Raw genomic sequence first — 20,640 nt, 5'->3', positions numbered from 1 at the left:
GATTAGTTTTTGCAAAAATATTTGAAATAAATCAACTCCTGGTTTCATGCTAGGAGTCTAGTGAAGTAACGTAAACTGAACATTACATCAATTGTTTTTAAATCGAAGTTCTGATTCTAGTTTATTGTGTATTACTCAAATGACTAATAACAGAAACCTTATGTAACGGAAAGTATATCTATATCAGAGTGAAAAGGTGTGTATTTTTTAAACTTTTTTTTGTCTAGCCTTGACGCGACCAAAAAGCAAATTTAAGGTATGCTGTTTCCAGCAGCTGCTTCAACTATTTGTTGAACTTTTTGATAAGGTCGGTTTAATTAAAAGAAACCAGTTATTGTTATCGGCTTTATACTAGCTGTCAGTAACTGCGAGTACTCTCAAATCTGTACTTTTGTTGTTGTTGAGATGTACAAGTACACTGTTACGTCCACTCTGTTTAGTATATGTATTTCTATGTGTATCCATCTGATGAGTTAGACCATTTTCAACTGATTTTTATAGTTCGTTCTTTAGTTATACTGTAACACCACTGTCCCAGGTTAAGAGTAGGGTTGGGATCACGTTTACATGTTTAACCACGCCACATTCTGTACGTATGTGCCTGTCCCAAAAAAGTAAAATCACCAAAATACTGAACTCCGAGTAAAAATCAATTGGAAAGTTCCTAATCGCATTGCAAAATCAAATGACAAAACACATCAAACGAATGGAAAACAACTGTCATATTCCTGACTTGGTACAGACATTTTCTAACTTCTAATCTAAGTCAGGGGCCTGTAATTCAGTGGTTGTCGTTTGTTGCTGTGTTACATCTCAAAATATTTGTCGATTAGCAAATTAGACAAAAAAGAAACGTTAAATTATATTTGTAAGATCACTTTTGTTTTTTGTATCAAATCAATAAGTACAATAAGAGCTAAAATCTGTTGAAGAGAACAATAACAAATATTTCGCTATTTCAAATAGTATTGCACATTTTCGGACGAGTGTAATAGGACGAGTACAAAATTCAAGTTAACATGTCAATACCGTGTATGATCACCTCTTGCATTGAAAACCGCCTGACTTCTCCGTCGAGCTGAATCAATTTGACGTCGAATAAAGTCTTTAGGGATGTTCTTCTATTTCTGGTAACCGACATAATCTCAAACCATGTAGTCTTGTCGATCCTCAAATTTGTTACCGCTATAATTTTCTGCTTCCACATCGTTATATCATGACTTTTTACTTATTTTGTTGTTTTCATATTTTATGCAAAGTAAGAATGAAGAAACATAATATAACAAAATGGTACTCAACTCCGTTGAGGCTACAATAATAATCGCTCATTGGTCCTCTAAAAAATGTTGAGGCTTTCATCATAGTTTAAATACCTCGATTCTTGGATTAGAATCTTCATTATATGTTACATAACTAAATAACAAGCAGCATTTAAAGAAGCCATTTCCGTCACCCTAAGCATTCTTTAGCTAGCAGTTTTCTGTTTATTTTCTTTAAACATTCCATGTCCTTAGGAATTATGATAAATATACAGCTTGCATATAGTTTGTTAATGCCAATACAGCAATCACTATTTACGCTCTGATATTTATTTTCGAAATCATGTTGTTTATTATTGATTCCAGTTCATCTTTGAATTAAGTACATGTTCTTATACTTGTGTAGTAATCCTACAATGTCTTCTTTATGTATTCAGCGCATTATCAACCTTGTAGTTTTGTCTCAATGCATCATACATCATGTCAATTTTTCTGTACTAAATACCTCCTTATAAACAGGAGGAAATTGAATATTTGGGGCTGATAGAGAAAACTTATACAGAAGCGTTGCATGTTTAGTATTTAACCTACGAAGTTCTTTCGTTATGTCAAGCAGTATATTCATGCTTTCACGTTTTCTTGAATGTGATTTGCAGATTTCAAATTGAAGTGAATTTCGTATTACAATGTGCAGTTTCTTCGCTTCTTCAACATCCATAAGACCATGCAAATCTAAAACAAACATATATTGTTGATTTTCAATTTTGAATTGTCCATATTTTGAAACATTAGACCTAGTTTTATTACAAAATATAGGGTTTTGTCAAGTTCGTGATCTTTTCATTTTCACATTTTTTTCTTACAGTATTCATGGATAGTTGTATATAATTTGTGATCATACCATATCTCATTATAATCATATTTTTAGACTTTCCCTTAACTGATTTTTAAGCAATGTTTGATATTTCACTGATATGAATTAAATTAATGATAGTGGATAATGTAAAAACTAATTCTGTACCGATAATTTATTTGACTGTCCTAATTCCTGAACGTCTTAAATGTATAATAACCCACATTCGTTATCCTGTTCTGTGTTGAAATAATTGATGCAAAATCTTACCTGGCTGTGTTAATACTAGGGCTAACAATAATGCCATTTCAGTGTCATTCAGACTTTGATATTTCAACCTTTGAACTGATTCAAACACTTCATTTAAAAACTCCTGTTCTTCTCTGTCTGCAAGGGAAAAAAGCAATGACGATATGCATGTTAAACAAAGTCTTAAGAGTCAATGATCTACACCAACACTTACATGGAATACAAGAGACAGTAGTTTAACAAATCTGTGCGAATTCACCGAGAAGAGAAACTTTACACATCAATCAAAAGCTGAGGAAATCACATGACTTTTAGTTTAAACATGTTTATTTATAGTGGATTGGGAAACAAGTTTTGCAACTTATATTAATCCCTTTCCACTTTGCGGATGCGAGTGCTGCATTGTAACGGCATTAGTCTGCTCTTTTTTGAAATCTACAAGGCTGTCTTTAACGTGCAAAACATATGGCTCTCTCTTAACAAGGGTCAGCCATTTATCGTCCCCTTCCGACAGACTTTCATCGTTTCCTCAAGACCATACTCGCAAATGGTGTCAAGGGGGAGCCGAAAATTCGGTCTCTGAATATTTCATCCCGGAACGGGAATCGAAGCATGAACCTTTGTGTTAGTAGTCCGATGCACTAACCACTACACAACGGCTCTCATCGACTCACGACTTTCAAAAGGATCGAAAATGAGTGCGTCGATAAGGAAATTTGAAGTATCTCCTGCTGAGCAAGCACCATCCGTCATACGTTTACACACTCAGTCAAAATATCACAATCGCTAAAAATGCAGATTAGACAATTCTACGAAAAGATGTGATATGAGACACTGACACATTGTATCGGTCAACCAATTTGAGAAAGTGACCGTACAACACATGGAGTATCTATTGAAGTCATTCTTCCACATAACTCTGTTATACAGGTATTTTTGTGTGTAAGAAACAAAGCTTTGTTTATTAAATCCAAATAATGCGAATATGAACGAACATAACGCATTTAATGAGATATGTAGAAAACATTGAATAAAGAGTATGTGTCTGCTGAAAAAAACGAAGAGTCTGACAATTGGAATGATGAAATCAGCGCGTGTATCATTGATTCTAACTTGAAATCACCCATCTATGTCCGTATCCAGAAATCTGATAAAAACATAAAGTAGACCTGCTTTGGTAATATCATTAATCTGAAATTCCATATGATGCATAAGATGAACGCAATCTTCAAATGTGTGAGATTGAGTGATGGATGATGATACCATCTTAAGTATATTTGTTGTGAGAGTTTTTAAGACATGACCTACATTTAACCAATAAAAGTGAATTCCCATTTTTGAAACCCGTGTCTATCGTACTAAATGTCAAGCTTATATATCTTTGCTGATTGTATAGCTGGTCAGCTTTTAAACTTTTTCAGCTCACCTGGAACGAAGGCCCAAGTGAGGGTTTCTCCTCACTTGGGGTCCGTCGTCCGTCGTCGTCGTCCGTCGTCGTTAACATTTTACATTTTGAACTTCTTCTAGAGAACCACTGAATGGAATGAAACCAAACATGGCATGAATGTTCCTTATAAGGTGCCGACCAAGTGTTGTTACTTTGTAGCCGATCAATCATCCTAGATGGCCGCCACCCCGGGGTTTAGTTTAACATATGACCGTATGGTTAACAGGATTATAACTGAATGGAATGAAACCCAACATAGCATGAATGTTCCTTATGAGGTGCTGACCAAGTGTTATAACTTTCTATCCAATTGTATCTTTTTTTAGTATGATTTCAAAAACCCAAGTAGAGTCAGGTGAGCGATACAGGCTATTGAGAGCTTCTAGTTATATTTTCTTAAACTCATGATAGATGTTAAGTTGGAGTTATAACATCTTCGTGTCGTATTGAAACGTCAATAACATATCAAATTGCTCGGACTGAAATACACAAACTTTACTTGATAGGTTTTAGCAATATACTGTTCAGTATGCAGACAGTGCAAAACCAGCTTATAGTAAGATGACGTCAGGCAATTGGACAGTATGAAAAATAGGTATATACTAGTACTTTAGGTAAAAGGGTAATTTTCAAATGACAGTATCAATTTTCATTAATTCACTTCCTTCTTTTTAACCAAGATATTTGAGGTTCTTGAGATAATCACCAGTTACCAATGCTTTATTGCAACGTAACGACAACTTTCTATATTGAACACCAGACTGTGTTACCAACGAAGTCTGATAAAGTTTTATATCTATTCATGCAGCAATTTCAAATGTACTAGAACACACCCCCGAAATCGCGGGCATTTAGTGCTTGAACAGTACACAAATTGTTGTAGAATGAATTTTACAAAAAGATTTTATGACTGAAGGAAATTTAGGCAAGGTTTCGACAGTCTTATCCTGTATGTACCGTGGTGACAGGACAATTGTCTTTTAGACCTCCCCTTTTTCCCCCTTATTTTGTTTTCTCTTTTCTATAAACTATGAACATACATATACTAAAACTAAAGTGTATTTGCTGTTTACTACCAATTTCAAGTTAACTTACTATCAACAGCAGTCACTGATAATATACCGTTTACCGCCGTGTATAAACTTTGATTGTAAATAGCAGATACACTTTGGTCATAGTATAAGTATGACCAAATGATACAAAAAAAAAAACAAAGTAAAAATAATTGTCTTGTCCCAAAGTAGTTAGAAAATTAAAAAAAAACATAAACGGAAGCTTGTCCATGATTTTAAAAGTCCGTCCAATGACGGAAACAATATCCGGACGTTATTATTTTCGTTTTCCTACCCAAATAATCACAAGCAAGCATGACCAATGCGACTATGCATGGTACCCATAGGACACAGAGTTATAATTATCAATTTAATGTGGAAGGAAGAGAAGCGACACACAAAATAATATTTTCGCATTTAATAGTATAGATACCTCAAACAGTCAAGGATGCTCTTTTTTTGTTGTTGTTGTCATTAATGACATATGTTGGTACAAATTGTACATATATTATTAAGACTTACTGATAGATGTGAATGCACGCAGCGACAGTAATTTTCCACCAAAAACTACTTTCTTGCCTGCAGGGTCATATACCTTCGAACAGAGAATTAGTAGCGCTTCAAAAACTCCTGAAATATATATTGTAATGATAATTTTGAACTGTTCATTTCAGCACTACACACGTTTGACATAAGTCTAAGTTAACAATATCATAAAAACGGATAAAGATTCATATGCTTATCAATTGATGATACTAGTATTACTCATAGTTATTATCTAGACATTTACCATTAAAAGCAGCACACTTGTTTAAAATGTACGTTCTCAGACAAGAACTTCAAAATTGTAAAAATATGAATACTTTGATAAGATTGATCTTAAAATGTCGAATCAATTAAACGTCAGATATAAAAAAAATATTTACAGAGTCTGTCAATGTCTGATATTCAATTGTTCACGACACGTCTTCTAATATTTAGTTATAATCATGGCAATTTTCATACAGGCCAGGGTTTTCAATTTTGGGAGGGGAAACGATTCTTTGTAAATATAACATGAACGATACGATTGTTTTTATTTAATATTTCTTTGTAAATGTTTACTTTGATAAATAAACTGAACAAATATTTTTTAGTTTGATTTTCGCCTGTATACGCGACATAGTTTTTTTTAGTAATCATCATGGTGAATAATTATAAAAGGCTTCATCCTAAAATTCCAAAAGATATCTTTGTACAAATACACAAAGTTGAATTAATGTTTTACCATGACTATCAATGCAATCACGTTTGAGTATAAGACACCTAAGTGTCGGGGAGTAATCAAGTCAATTTTCATCTCACAAATCAGATACCAAAAATAACAGAATAAGGGTCTTACGTATACCGATTGCCTTGTTTGTCATTAGATCTAATCAAATAATGCATCAAATGAATCCATTTCCTGTCATCGCAACCGGTTATGACATGTTTCGACATCATCCGATGTCCTCAGAACTTCTTTTTATCTTAGTATCTACATGCACAAAGGAATTTGAACAAACCAGTCAAGCTTAATAATAATTTCTAATATTTTTATAATTACCATTTTTAAGAAGGATAATTTGATCAGAGTCACTAAGGTCACACAACCCTGGAATCTGCTTTGCAAAATCTACGACCTTAACTATGGCATTAGTCATATTATCTATTACTTGCTTCCATAGTTCTTCCCTCCTCTGAAAATTAAAAAAAAACAAACATGAATGCTATGCCGTCCTACATAGACATAAATTGTTCGAACCATAAATGATCAGGAACATTATTATGCTTGTAAACACATAAATATCATTCTCTTTCTACTTGTAACAATACCTCTCTGTGTTACATAGGAAATGTAAACCTGATTATCATCTTGTTTCAAAACACTGGCAAGCATGACGAGTGTACAATGTATGTCAGCCCATTTTGTTTTTTAAATGATGGCAGTGTCATGTTATAATAGTCACAATAGAAACTACTGAATAGTCTTACATACACATCTTGAGCAGTGTGTTTTTAATTTTTAAGTTCTTGGACAGATTGATGGATCGTATGACCGAAAGAACTACTACGGAATCTTTCAACTATATTTTGTTTTCAGCTATATCACACTAAAACGTATAACAAGAATACAGAACTTCAAAATATATATAAAAACTGACAAAATCGAGCCTGATCAACCCACAAACAATTGGAAAACAACAGTCAACATTGCAAATTTTGATAGTCATCGCACAGTTTTATGGGAGCATATTGCATCAAGAGTTGAGCGGACGTATGAAACATATGTTTTTAAAAGATGACCACCACAAACCCGTCCCCTTTTCTTCAAATGTTGAATTAGACATATAACCAAACGAGTAACACGGCAGGTGCCACATGTTGAGCAGAACCTGCATACCCTTCCGAAGCACCCGAGGTTTGTGTTGCTCAGTCTTTTGTTTTATGCGTTGTGATTATCATGATTATTATCCTTTTTTTCGTCGTATTCTGCCATTCTATGGTATCTTCTGCGTCTGATTTTTTCGTCTCTGTCCCTGTCCCTGTCATTACAATATTGACCTAATATTGCAATGCTTTGTGATAAAGACCTTTTAAACGGTAACTGTGTGCATGCTATGGTTCAAACGTTAGTAATCTTCTTTCTACTTTTACAATTTAACAATTAAAGCGTGCCTCTTTTATTTGAACCTCCTAACATAAAACCATAATGAGCACAATTGCCTAGGACAATCGCATACACTTATGCAAATTTAACGAAAATAGTTATATTTGTTCGTGTAGAATGTCGAATGCAATCGTCCTGAAAATGTGAGCTGAAAAAATACGAATGACTAGCATTATCGTCTATTCATTCCCCTCAATGAAGATCCATCCTTCTACAAAATAATTTGATACGTACCATAGTTTCATATTTCCACAGATCTGCTAAAGATATATAACCTGACAATAAGACTCCTTCATCACTTTTCTGCTGAGATGAGAATACATTCAAATATGCTTTGGTTACTGCATTGCTGAAATTGTCTAATAAGAAATTTCCATTATAGAGTTATGTAAAGAATGATTCATTCTTATATGGTATGTTCCCAAATACTAGTATCTAAATGTATTGTCTAGGTAATTCTTCATTGTTAAAGAACATTGTTGAATCCGACCATTTGAATCTTGGACCATTTTTAATAGTTTTGATATGGCTACCACGAGATCAAATGCCACTATCTCACATCATAATAATCTGTGGGTGCACTTGTGTCGTTTTTAAAGTAAAGAAATAATTATTGTTAATAGCACTAAAAATCGCCGAAAAAAGTCTATAGAATTGTTAATTGTGTTACTCAAACTGTCGCCTTTGAATCCACTCTTTATTGTACATCGATGTACAAACTGAATAATTAAAAGCAGTTATATGTGCATGGAACAATTACAGGTTTTAATGTGCATGTTGCTAATATATTAATATAAATTGTAGATACATCTACTAACCTTTAATAATGCCGAATATTTTTTTTAGCTTCGCTTCCAATGAAACAGTTCTTACTCCGGTCGTCATGCATTTGTCGCATACAAATGTTTGTGAACAATATTTGCAAGTCACAAAATAATCATTATGTGCAGCCATTTTCATAGTACCACGTAACTTGTCCTTCCCTTGTGTATCTGGAATGATTTTAGTAGATAAAACTGGAGACTACATCTATAGGCACAAGCATTGTATTTAATAAATTGATCATTTCGATATAAGAAATAAAGAAGCTCCTGAAAAGTAACTTATATAGCCGCTAAATGAACCTTAGCCAATGCAAATGACAAAGATTAGTGTGTGAGTTTGTGTTTGAATTTCTGTTTTTTCAACTAACTTTCATTCATATCTTAGATTTGTTTGTAAATCCCAGGAATATATAATTATTTTTTTTTGTGGGGGGGGGGGAGGGGGGGAGTTATATGTACTGTTATAGATCTGTACAAGTAATTTAAAGGTAAACACCAACGACACAATTATTTCAACAATATCGTTATTGGAAAGTGTCTGTTTTTCAGTCTGTATTTGTGACAAGAAATCTCAACAAATAATACCCTTATTAATTCAATGTTTTGATTTATAGACATCGAAATCCTTTTTCTTAAAATAAAAACAATATTAAAAGAAATACACAATACCAATCAAGATTTGACAGCAAATTGCTGAAGGTCTTCAATATGTGGTAGAAATTTGAAAACAAGACAGAGAGAGTAATACAGTTCTCGAGTCAAATACAAAAAGGTCCATGAATCACACAAAACACCAAGATGAACTGTTCCATTATACGCACTCCTTGATGCTCATGACTAATAAAGTTCGATAAGAAGTCTCATAGGGTGATATCGTAATCAGCTGTTATATACTAGTACTCTTTGATGCATTTTCTTTTATTTAGAATAATAACTCAATAATTAACCATTTAACTTACTCTCTCTCGGGTCGGTAATATCCATTTTATCAATATGTTGTTTTGTGACAATGTCAGGCAGAACTACTTCATCTTTTTCTAACTTGTTCGCGTATCTTGAATTTTCTTCTTGCTTCATTGCTGATTTTGCAGGACGAATTGTTAAATCTGTTTCATTGTTTTCTGTTTTTATTCCTAAAGGCATACCATTAAATCATAAATAAGTTTAGTGAAGGTTAACCATAAATATGCTATATTCAGTCTAAATTTGCATTAATCATAAAGCAAAACTACAATTAGAACAATGAACTTCGGTAGATTTTATTTTAATTTAGGTCCATTTTTGGTGATAAAGCTCGTCAGCGCTGTGGTAAGTTGATAGCATTTGCGTTTTAGCCATTCTAGCGATGCTTAATCTAGAAAGAGCTTTATTTGTTATCAAACAGTCCGTTTCTTAGTATGTTGGCGTTTGTTTATTTAGCAGCTTAGTGTTTCTGTTGTTCCGTTGTTTTCCTCTCATAGTTGATTTGTTTCCTTTGGTTTCGGTTTGTGACCCAGATTTGAATTAGTTAAATCGATTTATGGCTATTGAACAGCGATATACAACGGTTGAAATTATTCATTAGACGCCAACAATTAAGCAGAGATTTAGTTTTAAATTCAAATAGTAGAAATGATGCATGCTCCAATTTCTACAGTAAAAAAACCAGCGATATTTTAGATACGTTAATTTTCTACCCTAGGAATTATTAGAAATGACCTTAGCTGTATTTGGCAACACTTTCGATAAAATTTACTGTTTGCAATAGCATAAATTGTTCTAAATAATAAGGATGTTCTTATCACTAGCAGAAAACCCTAGCCGAATTTGGCACAACCTTTTTCAACTTTTGATCCTCAGAGCTGTACAACTTTGTACCTTTTTTTGACTTTCGAACTTTTATATCTGGGCGTCACTGGTAGGTCTTGTGTGGACGAGGCGCGGTTTTGACGTATTGAATTTTAAACCTGATACCTTTTGTTATCTATCATTCATGTGTTTCTTTGCCTAATACCTTCTCCTATTTATTTGTATTGAAGTCCTGTATTAATATGTTGTCATTTTAATGTTATATTTAACAATGCCATTAAAGTGCGAGGTTTGGCATGGCACAAAACCAGGTTCAACCCACCATTTTTTTCTTTAAAAATGTCCTGTACCAAGTCAGGAAAATGGCCATTGTTATATCATAGTTCGTTTCTGTGTTTGTAACATTTTACGTTGTGTTTCAGTTGGGTCGTTTGTTTTCTCCTATATTTGAGTGTGAATTCCCATTACTATAAGACGTGTCACGGTACTGTTCTATCCCAAATTCACGTATTTGGTTTTAATGTTATATTGGTTATTCTCATTGGATTTTGTCTAATGCTTAGTCCGTTGCTATGTGTGTTACATTTTAATCTTGTGTCGTTGTTCTCCTCTTATATTTAATGCGTTTCCCTCAGTCTTAGTTTGTTACTCCGATTTTGTTTTTTGTCCATAGATTTACGAGTTTTGAACAGCGGTATACTACTGTTGCCTTTATCTATAAATAGTATATATCTCCCCAAAAGAGGCGTGGTTGAGAAACAGTTGTATTTACAAAGTGCAACCTTTAGGTCTTAGTGTGTCCAATTTGAATATATTGTCAACCTAAGCACACACAAGGATTACTGGACTACAACGAAATAAAGCAATATAGATAGAATATATGATATGATGTATTCATTATATACAAAATTTCTGGTTTTCAATCTTCTTATATAGAAAAAAAACAAACATCCCTTTAAAAGTTTAATTTCATGTGGCAACATTCCAGCAGCGCCTGCATACGGAGTATATATCTCCCAATTGTTACGATATTCCCGGGCGTGTATTTCCTATCATGATTTTCTTAATAGATGGTTGCTGCTCACAAGGAAGATATTAAACATATAGTTCCAAATGATGAAGCTAAAATCATCCCTTCGTTAATTTTACGGACGCCATCATGAGTTGGTTGACCGTTATGAAATAACCGTTTCATAGATGCTATCGGATATGTTTCTTATGTCGTACCAACAACCCTGTTCCCTTTTCACGAATGTGAACTACCGAATTAGACTATTTACCGGGTTTGTAATAACATGAGCAACACGACGGATGCCACATGTGGCGCAGGATCTGCTTACCTTTCCTGAGCACCCGGATCACCCCCGAGTTTTCGGATGTTAAATCAAAAATCAAACGGGAAAAATTTCATCTTTTTTTAAACGCTTTGAAGCTTTAGGAAAAACTCTTTCAAATAGATATAAAGAGATGTGGTATCAGTTCCAATGAGACAACTTTCCATCCAAGTCACAATTTATAAAAGTAAACCATCTTAGATCAAAGTACGGTCTTCAACACGGAGCCTCAGTTCACACCGAACAGCAAGATATAAAGGGCAAAACAAAAACCTAATGTAAAACCATTCAAACGGGAAAACCAATGGTTTAATCTATATAAAAAAAGATAACCAAGATATACTTATGAACCACACCAACAAACGACAACTACTGAACGTCAGATTTTCCACTTACGACAGGTGCAAACAATCGCAGCGGTTCAAACGTTTCAAAGGTTCCAAACCTTCGCCCTTACCTGAAACATCACAACATCGAAAGACACACTATAAACTATCGATTAAAATGGCTGAGCTCAATCAAAAGACATAAGACTATTCATCTATTATTTACCAGCTTCCTAAGTAACATCCATCTTATGACAATAGTTCATTACTAAGATAAACTGTACACAAAAATATCGTTAATGATAATTAACTGAAAGCGAAGTGTCTGATATGTACTAAATTTCTCACCGTGAATAAGTCTTAAAATGGACAGAAAGACTGAAAAGGACTTAATAAGGTACTGTTCTGTTTTTCAAGAGCACTTCAGATCAGATGGTCGTTTCAGTTAAAAAATATTTACAAATGAAAGTTTCCGGCAAAGACATACAATTCGTTTTGCCGATGTTATCATAGGAAGGATGACTATTTATTCTTCTAAATTCGTTGATTTTCCAACTGTATATTAACATATTGTTCACAATTAAAAGTGACATTGAATAACATAACTTACAGTACATTACTATACATGTATATCTACTTATAATTTACAATGTATTTGTAATTGAAAAAAAACATATATTTTACAAATGATAATTTTGCCGAATGCGCGGCTATTTAACCATTAATTTGATTTATATCTGGTTATTATGATTAATTGAAAAAAAGACAAATAAAAAAGTAGTCTTTTAAGTGACAAAATTTTGTTTACTTAAACATACCTGATATAATTGGACAGTACACATCTATTGTAATATACAATGTTTCTGGTATACGGGTGTCAATTTCACAATCCTCGAGTATATCCTTCATGAATTTCCCTATTGCTTTAACTAAAGCAGGTTTATCATTAATTAGAGTCGTTGATGCTCTTGTCGTTAATATCAAACATTTGAATTTAAATTTTACTAAATGTAACTCATCTTCCGAACAATTTGCATCTTTGTTGAGTCTCTCGTTCAGCTTCTGTTCTATTTTTTCTTTATTCCAAGACGATGGTGTTTCGAGTCTTATTAAAATGTCATGTTCTGAAGAAGTGTTCTCACCTTTTGAATAAATAAAATGGTCATGTAGTTATCAAATGTACCAGAATTATAATTTAGTTCGCCATACGCGCGTTTCGTCTACATAAGACTCATCAGTGACGCACATATCAAATAGTTGAAGAGCATTTAGGATCCAAAATTTCAAAAAGATTGTGCCAAATACGTGTAAGGTAATCTATATACCTGGGTTAAGAAAATCCTTTATTTGGAAACAGGAAATTTATAACAGGAAATGACCGCATTATATTGATATTCATGTCAACACCGAAGTGTTGACTACTGGGGAGGTGATACCCTCGAGGACGAAACGTCCACCAGCAGTAGCATCGACCAATGAATTAGTATATGCATACAAGAGGGACGAAAGATACCAGAGGGACAGTCAAACTCATAGATTGAAAATAAACTGACAACGCTATGGCTAAAAATAAAAAAAGAAAAACAGACAAATAATAGTACACAGAAACTAAAGACTAAGCAACACGAACCCCACCAAAAACTGTGGTATCGAAAGGAGATATGCAGAGTAAATTTAAACACTTCACATCTTAATTTTAGTATACTACTCAAATTTTGATAAAATGGAAAATGGAAATGCTAAATGCGTCAAAGGGACAACAACCCTTTCAATGTGCAGAAAACAGCAGAAGCCATCATTTTTGGTAAAAGAACAGTTCTAATGCCCCCTCATTGCTTATGTTGTATTCCACTGGGTCGATACCACTGCAGGTGGAGATATATTTCCCCGAGGGTATTACCAGCCCAGTAGTCAGTACTTCTGTGTTGACTTGAGTTATTATGTTCATAATTATAAATTAACTGTTAACAAAACTTTGAATTTTTGAAATACTAAGGCTTTTCTACCTCAGGAATAGATTACCTTAGCTGTATTCGGTAAAACTTTTCGGAATTTTTGGTCCTCAATGCTCTTCAACTTCGTACTTTTTGGCCTTTTTAACACAATTGTTTTTATTCAAGCGTCACTGATGAGTCTTTTGTAGACGAAACACGCCAGACGCGTAAATATAAAATTTCAATCCTGGTATCTACGATGAGTTAATTTTCATCCCAGATACCAGGGCAATAACTTTTGTATAATTTTATTAAAGTTTTTTTTTAATTTTGTATTCATATCTTAAAGAAATCAAGTCTTCAGATTAAATGCAATGTGTTATTTCATTTTAAACTAACATTTGCTAGGGGCATAACTTGTTTACAATATTTGATCATAACTTATTTTCGAAAGTGTCAATGACGCTGCAGATATAAACCTATGATATAAGTTTCATAAAATGCTGTCAAGAATTAAAAATATGAGAACACTAAAATGCAATTTTCCAAATAATCAATATTTCCAAGGGACATCACTCTTTTAAAAATCATGGATCAGCACTGAGTTTTGATCTCTTCAAAGACATTACCAATATAAACCTATGATACAAGTTTCATAAAAAAAAACAAGAATCGAACAAATGAGAGCGCGAACGATGCAGTTTTCGATATAATTAATGTATCCAATGGACATAACTCTTTTTAAAAATAATTGATCGGCACTGGTATTCGAACTCGTCCAATATGACTGCTGAATAAAACTTATGATATAAGTTTCAAAACAATCTTGCAAGAAATGCTCACGAAAGGGCACTAACAAGAACGGACGAACGGACGGCTGGGCGGATATCCGGTATGGTTATGTCCCCTTTAATTCGTTGAGCAGGTGAAACATATATATTTTTTGTAATGTGAAATAAATAGTGTAATGTTACTTCTCTGATGTCGTATGGTAGTGCATTAAATGGAGAAGGTGATGAATCAAAACCTCTCCGTCGAGGGGCATAAAAAAGATGACATTTCCGGCCAAGGTAGTAAATTTCTGATAAAGTGATAAACTCATTTTAAGTAGATACATTATACATCATTCAATGCCTTACTAATTCTACTGCACGCAAATATAACTTATATTCAAGTGCTCCCTTGTAGGACAAAACGAAAAAATTGTTTACATCAACCTTCCATTTAGTAGTCACGGGAGCCAATCTGTGGAGAGAACAGTCAATGCGTATGAAATCAAATAAAGCAGTCATATGCAAACTTGTTCGAAGGCAATTGACGGGGGTTTATAGGAATATTTCTGTTGGTGCTGTACTAGTTCGTGATTATAATTGACAAATTCGCGTAATAAAGTTTATTGCCATTTGGTTATCCATGTATACTTTATTCTTGTTAAAAGGATTTAATGTGTTTTCCTAAAAACATAACTTGATGTAATTCTACCTGCTACACCTGTCCTCTCTATAGAGTCACCATCTTGTCGCTTTACTTCAGAAACAGTCTTCAGTTCTCCAAATTGAGCATATAAAAGGAAATCTGAATTAGAATTAAAAACAAAAAACATAAAACATGATATATAAATAGTATGAGTCCTTAAAAATAAGCAGCCTTCGTATGTCCACATCGTTTGCTTTCAACTTTTTTGTTGGATATTTTCGTTACTATGAATGTTGACAACAAAACAAATATATATATATAAAAACATCAACGGAGGACGAAATCTTATAGTATGGGCCTATTAAGATCATGTACTTTCAACTAAGTATAATATAAAAAATAAAAAAGTCACGCCTTAATGGGTAAATTATAGCAGCACACAATGGCCTTTTTGTGGATGTATATAAATTAAGTTGATTTTTTTAAACGTTTTTAACAAACTTAAATGGTGACTAATAGTAGTCAAATGTTGAAATAATAATCAATGGTATTTTTTTTTTTTAAACTTTACTTAAACGTTTAGGCATGTACCTACATTTTGTTTTACATCAACGAATACATAATATTCATTTTAGCCATAGTACCTAATTTTGACTTGATGTCTTTCATATCGTCTCCTTGTGCTCTCAGTGTGTCAGTATGTTCCTTCTGCTGTACTGATACTTCTTTGATAACTTCCGTCGACTCGGCAATGACAGTTTGCAGGGGTTTTACACCATTTAGAACGTGATGCAACTTGAAAACAAAAGAAATACATTACTTTAAGGATATGCTCTTTAGGAATGCTCAGGAATATGACAGTTGTTGTCCATTCGTTTTTGATGTGTTTTGTCATTTGATTAGGGACTTTCCGATTTGATTTTCCTCTGAGTTCAGTATTTTTGTGATTTTACTTTTTATCATTTAGGTAAATTGCATTCTAGCTTTCTATCAAGAGGTATATTAGTTGATATTTCAGCAATTCATTATATGTTTTAGAATTATATGGCAACATTTGAAAGAATGAGAACGACCATTATTGACAGGACTGATAGAAAATATTTCCTTTATTAAGTCGGTTTTTTTAATTTCGACTTGGCAATTATTTGTCGTTGACTAATATTTTCGTCACATGTTAAAAATCAGGACGAACTTTTGGGAAAATGCGATTTAAAGTGGTATCGACCCAGTGGTTGTAAATATATCATCATACATACAAGGATTGAAATTTTGTATTTACGCCGGACGCGCGAAGAAGTACTCAATTAGGCTTTGTATTTCGATCACATTTAAGTTTCGACAATATTCTATAGAAACCTCAAATGAAAAAATAATTGTGATTTAAAATACCTACAATATACTTTTATGACCCATAAATGTTATACTGCAATGTAATGTAGGATTAATTACCTAAAACTATCAAATTCAAGAATTTTTTTTTTACCTATTTTCGTATACACTTTTATTCTATACATACTTGTGGAGAAGAAAATAATGCAAGAAATTCTATCTACTCATATGACTTATATTCCGGATGATCAACTTTTATTTACCTCTGAAAGGTTTTCCTTTGATTTCTTAACAATGTCCTTTAAAGCATCAATAGAACAATCAGTGAGTCTTTCTATTTCTCGTCGAAACACCCGCACAAACGAGTTTCCTATAATACCAGCTAAGCCTAAACATGCTATCTGCAATATGTTCCACTGTATCTTATAATTTGTTTCTGCTATATGACCATTGCCAAGATGGACTAATATATTGCGTACTTCCTTGAGATCTTTTATCCATGATAACAGTTGTGATGGTAGTGAACAACAGTGGTTTACAATTGCATACAATAAAGATATGTCTACATCTTCAATTGAAACGGATGTTTTAGCAGAATATTTACATAAGCAATGTTGAGTTATGAGTTTACCACGCCACTGGACATGATTTGGAGGAGAAGAACACGTTTCTGTGTAAAGTAAATCAAATTGACTCTTGAACAAATGTCCTCGCTTATGAGCTGCAGCCAAAGATAGATTTATACACTCACAACATTGAACTGTTGGTTTAAACTCATGAAAAAGAATGTGTTTATTTCTCGTATCGTCCAAAAATTGTATGAAACTCGAGTTTTGCAAAAGTTTGTTTTCAAAAAACAAATGAAGAATTTCAATAGCAGGACCATAGGAAAATGCTAGCAGCTGAATGTACCATTGTCTTTCCTCCATACTAGATAATCTATCTAAAAATAAAAGAACTTATAATGACACAGAGCAATCGCTTAAAATTTTCAGGCTGAATGGCTATCTATGAGTAAGATAATTTCATCGAAAAACTAGAGGCTCCAAGGAGCCTGAGTCTCTCACGTGATATTTTTATTTGCAAATGATGCATTAAATAATGCAACCGTTATACGTTTGCTCTAGTTTCAAAGATACTAGTCAAAAACTGCATTTCCCCCTATGTTCTATTTTTAGGCATATCTGCCATGCTGGTTGACAAGCAGGATCATCGAACACATTTTAAAAAACTAAATAATCTTTATTTGTGGCCAAGTTTGTTTCAATTTGTCTCAGTTGTTTGAGAAACAGACTCTTGTAAAAGATTACAAATATTTAGGCGAAAAATTGTTAAATTTGACTTTAAAGTCATAAGAAACGGGTGACTGGTGAGAAGTAATGTTTATTCAATTCTTGAACCAATGCATGTTTATATCATAAACTTAGTCCTCTGTGCACGATTTTTTTTCATTTTTTACGCAAATATATCGTATAATCGTCATTTTTTTCCCTCTCTGTCTGTTATGATTTAACAAATATGGCTACTCATTAAATGTCGTGTTTTGAAGCCGACGTTTTCCGATTGTCACCTTACAGTAAATAATCAACAAAAAGAATGGGTATTTAGCACGTGTTTAACATATACAATCGGGTAATTGTTTATTTAAATGACAGATTCATGCGTATTGCCATCAACGGATTTTTACGAGGAGGGTCACGCTTAGGTCACTATGCATACTATACGGAAAATATGTCGGCGAATTGCTTCCTGGCAGCAAGCAATTAAAAATAAGTAAACTTCTCCTAAATGTGGACAAATTAAAGAATCTTCCTCAGAAAAAGTATATGCAGTACATAAGTTGTATAATATGACAATATTAGAAAAATTTATTTAAAAAGGTATTATTATACAAATGCATCTGTTTTTAAATAAGTTCAATTATTGTCAACAAAGAATGTTTCGGAATTATCTAATTTAGGAAAATATCTGAAATACGCCACAGATATAAAATTTTCATGACAATCTTCTGAATGATTTATACTATGTAGTCTTGCCTCCGATTGTATTTAAAATGTTCTGTTATGATATACATGTTCCAGACCGTATGAGTATTTGGACCGTACGCGTACGGTCTGGACCGTATGCGTATATTTTCAAAATACGCATACGGTCGGACCGTACGCGTACGGTCTGACTAATATTAAGAAGTTGGTCACGTTTATCAGATGCAAATGTACATAGCTTACATCTCAAATTAATGTAAAAAGTTCAATAGTAATTGAAATAAAACAAAATAATGTTATAACTATTTTAAAAAATCACGTTGATTTAGTCTGTTAATCTCCTGTATTTAGCATGTCAGTAATTCATATATTGAAGCCAAGTATGCTAATTAAAATTGAAGTTATCGGAAGTAAACTTAGAGTGGGAGGACAATCGTTTTAGAATATTAAGGAACTTTACAAAAGAATGCAAAGCAACGTTCATGAACAAATTATGTTACTGTAAAAAAAATATGACGTTCTTTGTGGAAGTCAGTGTCACCTTGAGTACCAAAATAGGAATCACGGATATAAAAATAAACACATATTTAATTTCAATTGTTCGCTTAATCATTTCATCCATATACATGTAATAAAATCAATTTGTATAACTAAAAATAATGATTTTGATAAATATTTGTTTAAATTTAACCAATATGATCCCAAAACATCAGCTGGACCGTACGCGTATACTCATACGGTCCGACCGTACGCGTATGGTCGGACCGTACGAGTATACGTATACGGTCCGGACCGTACGCGTACGGTCCAAATACTCATATGGTCTGGAACATACATGTACATATTTATGATATACCTATAAGCTGTATTGCTTTTGGTTTGAAATAAACTATACAAGTTGATGAAAACTATCCATTTAGTTTTAAAAAACATATGCATACTTTTTTTAATTTGAGGTTTCATATGACTTTAAAGGGCAATAACTCCTTATGGGGTCAATTGATCATTTTGGTCATATTGACTTATTTGTAGATTTGACTTTGCTGAACATTATTGTCGTTTACAGTTTATCTCTATCTATAGATAACAATATTCAAGATAATAACCAAAAACTGCAAAATTTCTTTAAAATTACTAATTCAGGGGCACCCAACAACGGGTTGTACGATTCGTCTGAAAATTTCAGGACAGATAGATATTGACTTCATGAACAATTTCACAATATTTCAGATATATTTGCTCTAAATGCTTTGGTTTCAGAGATATAAGCCAAAATCTACATTTGACCCCTAATGTCTATTTTTAGCAATGGCGGCCATCTTGGTTTGTTGGCCGGGTCATCGGACACATTTTTTAAACTAGATACACAAATGATGATTGTAGCCAAGTTTCATTAAATTGAGCCCAGTAGTTTTAGAGGAGAAGAAGTTAACGACGACGACGGACGACCGACGCCAAGTGATGAGAAAAACTCACTTGGTGCTTTGGGTCGTGTAAGCTAAATAAAGGAGATTTATTACACTTTTTAAATATATTGTCTAGACTACATATAAGTGATTGTTTATGATATTTTTTATAGGCTACATACCCTCCTGGGGCCCATATTTGGTGACCTGTAGCTGATAACTTCTGTGTCATAAAATGATTTGGTTCTTATTGAGAATTGTCTCATTAATTTTAGCAATCATACCACATCCTCTAATTTATAATGACAGTAATCAGTCCTACAAATTCTAATGCTTTCGTGCGTATCCTTACCGGTTTTAAGATCTTTTAATAGAAAGTTGCTAGCAATCTTTAAATAAAGCTTTTATATTTCCTGTTCGCTAAAACAGAGATTAATATACACATGTCTCTGGTTAAAACGAGGTTAAAACACGATATTGTTTTGTGTTCGATCACTTCATCTACGACATGTACGACCAAAGTTATATTATAACTTGTGTACGCGTGTAGTGTATAAATGTGTAAAAGTATAAATGTTTTATCACAATATGTAACGGTAACGTGTCAATGTACAATAAAATGAAAATTAAATATTTAAAATTGACTGATAAAATGGCTACTTACCGTTCAAAATTATAAACTTGTGACGTAGTCGACTGATGGAATTTCTTTTAAACCGAAAGCAAAAAAAGTTGAAAACAAAAACAAT

At 33.1% G+C, this 20,640-nt stretch overlaps 1 protein-coding gene across 2 annotated transcripts; it reads right to left on the bottom strand.

Annotated features, from left to right (window-relative positions):
* Positions 1 to 850: 850 nt before the first annotated feature.
* On the bottom strand, positions 851 to 20,305 carry LOC143063294 (uncharacterized). 2 transcript variants are annotated; one of them, XM_076235355.1, is made up of 12 exons: positions 20,244 to 20,305; positions 16,764 to 17,443; positions 15,816 to 15,966; positions 15,268 to 15,330; positions 12,640 to 12,963; positions 9,333 to 9,506; positions 8,368 to 8,541; positions 7,784 to 7,908; positions 6,446 to 6,578; positions 5,383 to 5,490; positions 2,383 to 2,499; positions 851 to 1,991 (listed from the first exon to the last, which is right to left on the bottom strand). In XM_076235355.1, exons 2-12 carry the CDS (start codon positions 17,427 to 17,429, stop codon positions 1,738 to 1,740), a joined length of 2,289 nt encoding a protein of 762 aa, XP_076091470.1. In that variant the 5' UTR covers positions 17,430 to 17,443; positions 20,244 to 20,305; the 3' UTR covers positions 851 to 1,737. The 2 variants fall into 2 exon arrangements, with proteins under 2 accessions (XP_076091470.1, XP_076091469.1); XM_076235354.1 differs by having other exon boundaries at positions 15,238 to 15,330; positions 20,244 to 20,303.
* Positions 20,306 to 20,640: the final 335 nt, after the last annotated feature.

The sequence above is a fragment of the Mytilus galloprovincialis genome, chromosome 2 (assembly GCF_965363235.1).
Source record: "Mytilus galloprovincialis chromosome 2, xbMytGall1.hap1.1, whole genome shotgun sequence".
NCBI classification, from domain to species: Eukaryota; Metazoa; Mollusca; class Bivalvia; order Mytilida; family Mytilidae; genus Mytilus; species Mytilus galloprovincialis.
Note: the sequence above shows the minus strand (reverse complement) of the source record. Positions and strands in the feature narration are given on the sequence as shown.

What these genes read in the sequence shown, in the direction of transcription:
- LOC143063294 (XM_076235354.1), bottom strand. Translation starts at nt 17,429, where the DNA reads ATGGAGGAAAGACAATGGTACATTCAGCTGCTAGCATTTTCCTATGGT. An exon ending in TATTACCGACCCGAGAGAGA is followed by an intron (nt 8,542 to 9,332) that starts GTAAGTTAAATG and finishes AAATCATTCCAG; the next exon opens with ATACACAAGGGAAGGACAAG. An exon ending in AATTATCCTTCTTAAAAATG is followed by an intron (nt 5,491 to 6,445) that starts GTAATTATAAAA and finishes TATATATTTCAG; the next exon opens with GAGTTTTTGAAGCGCTACTA.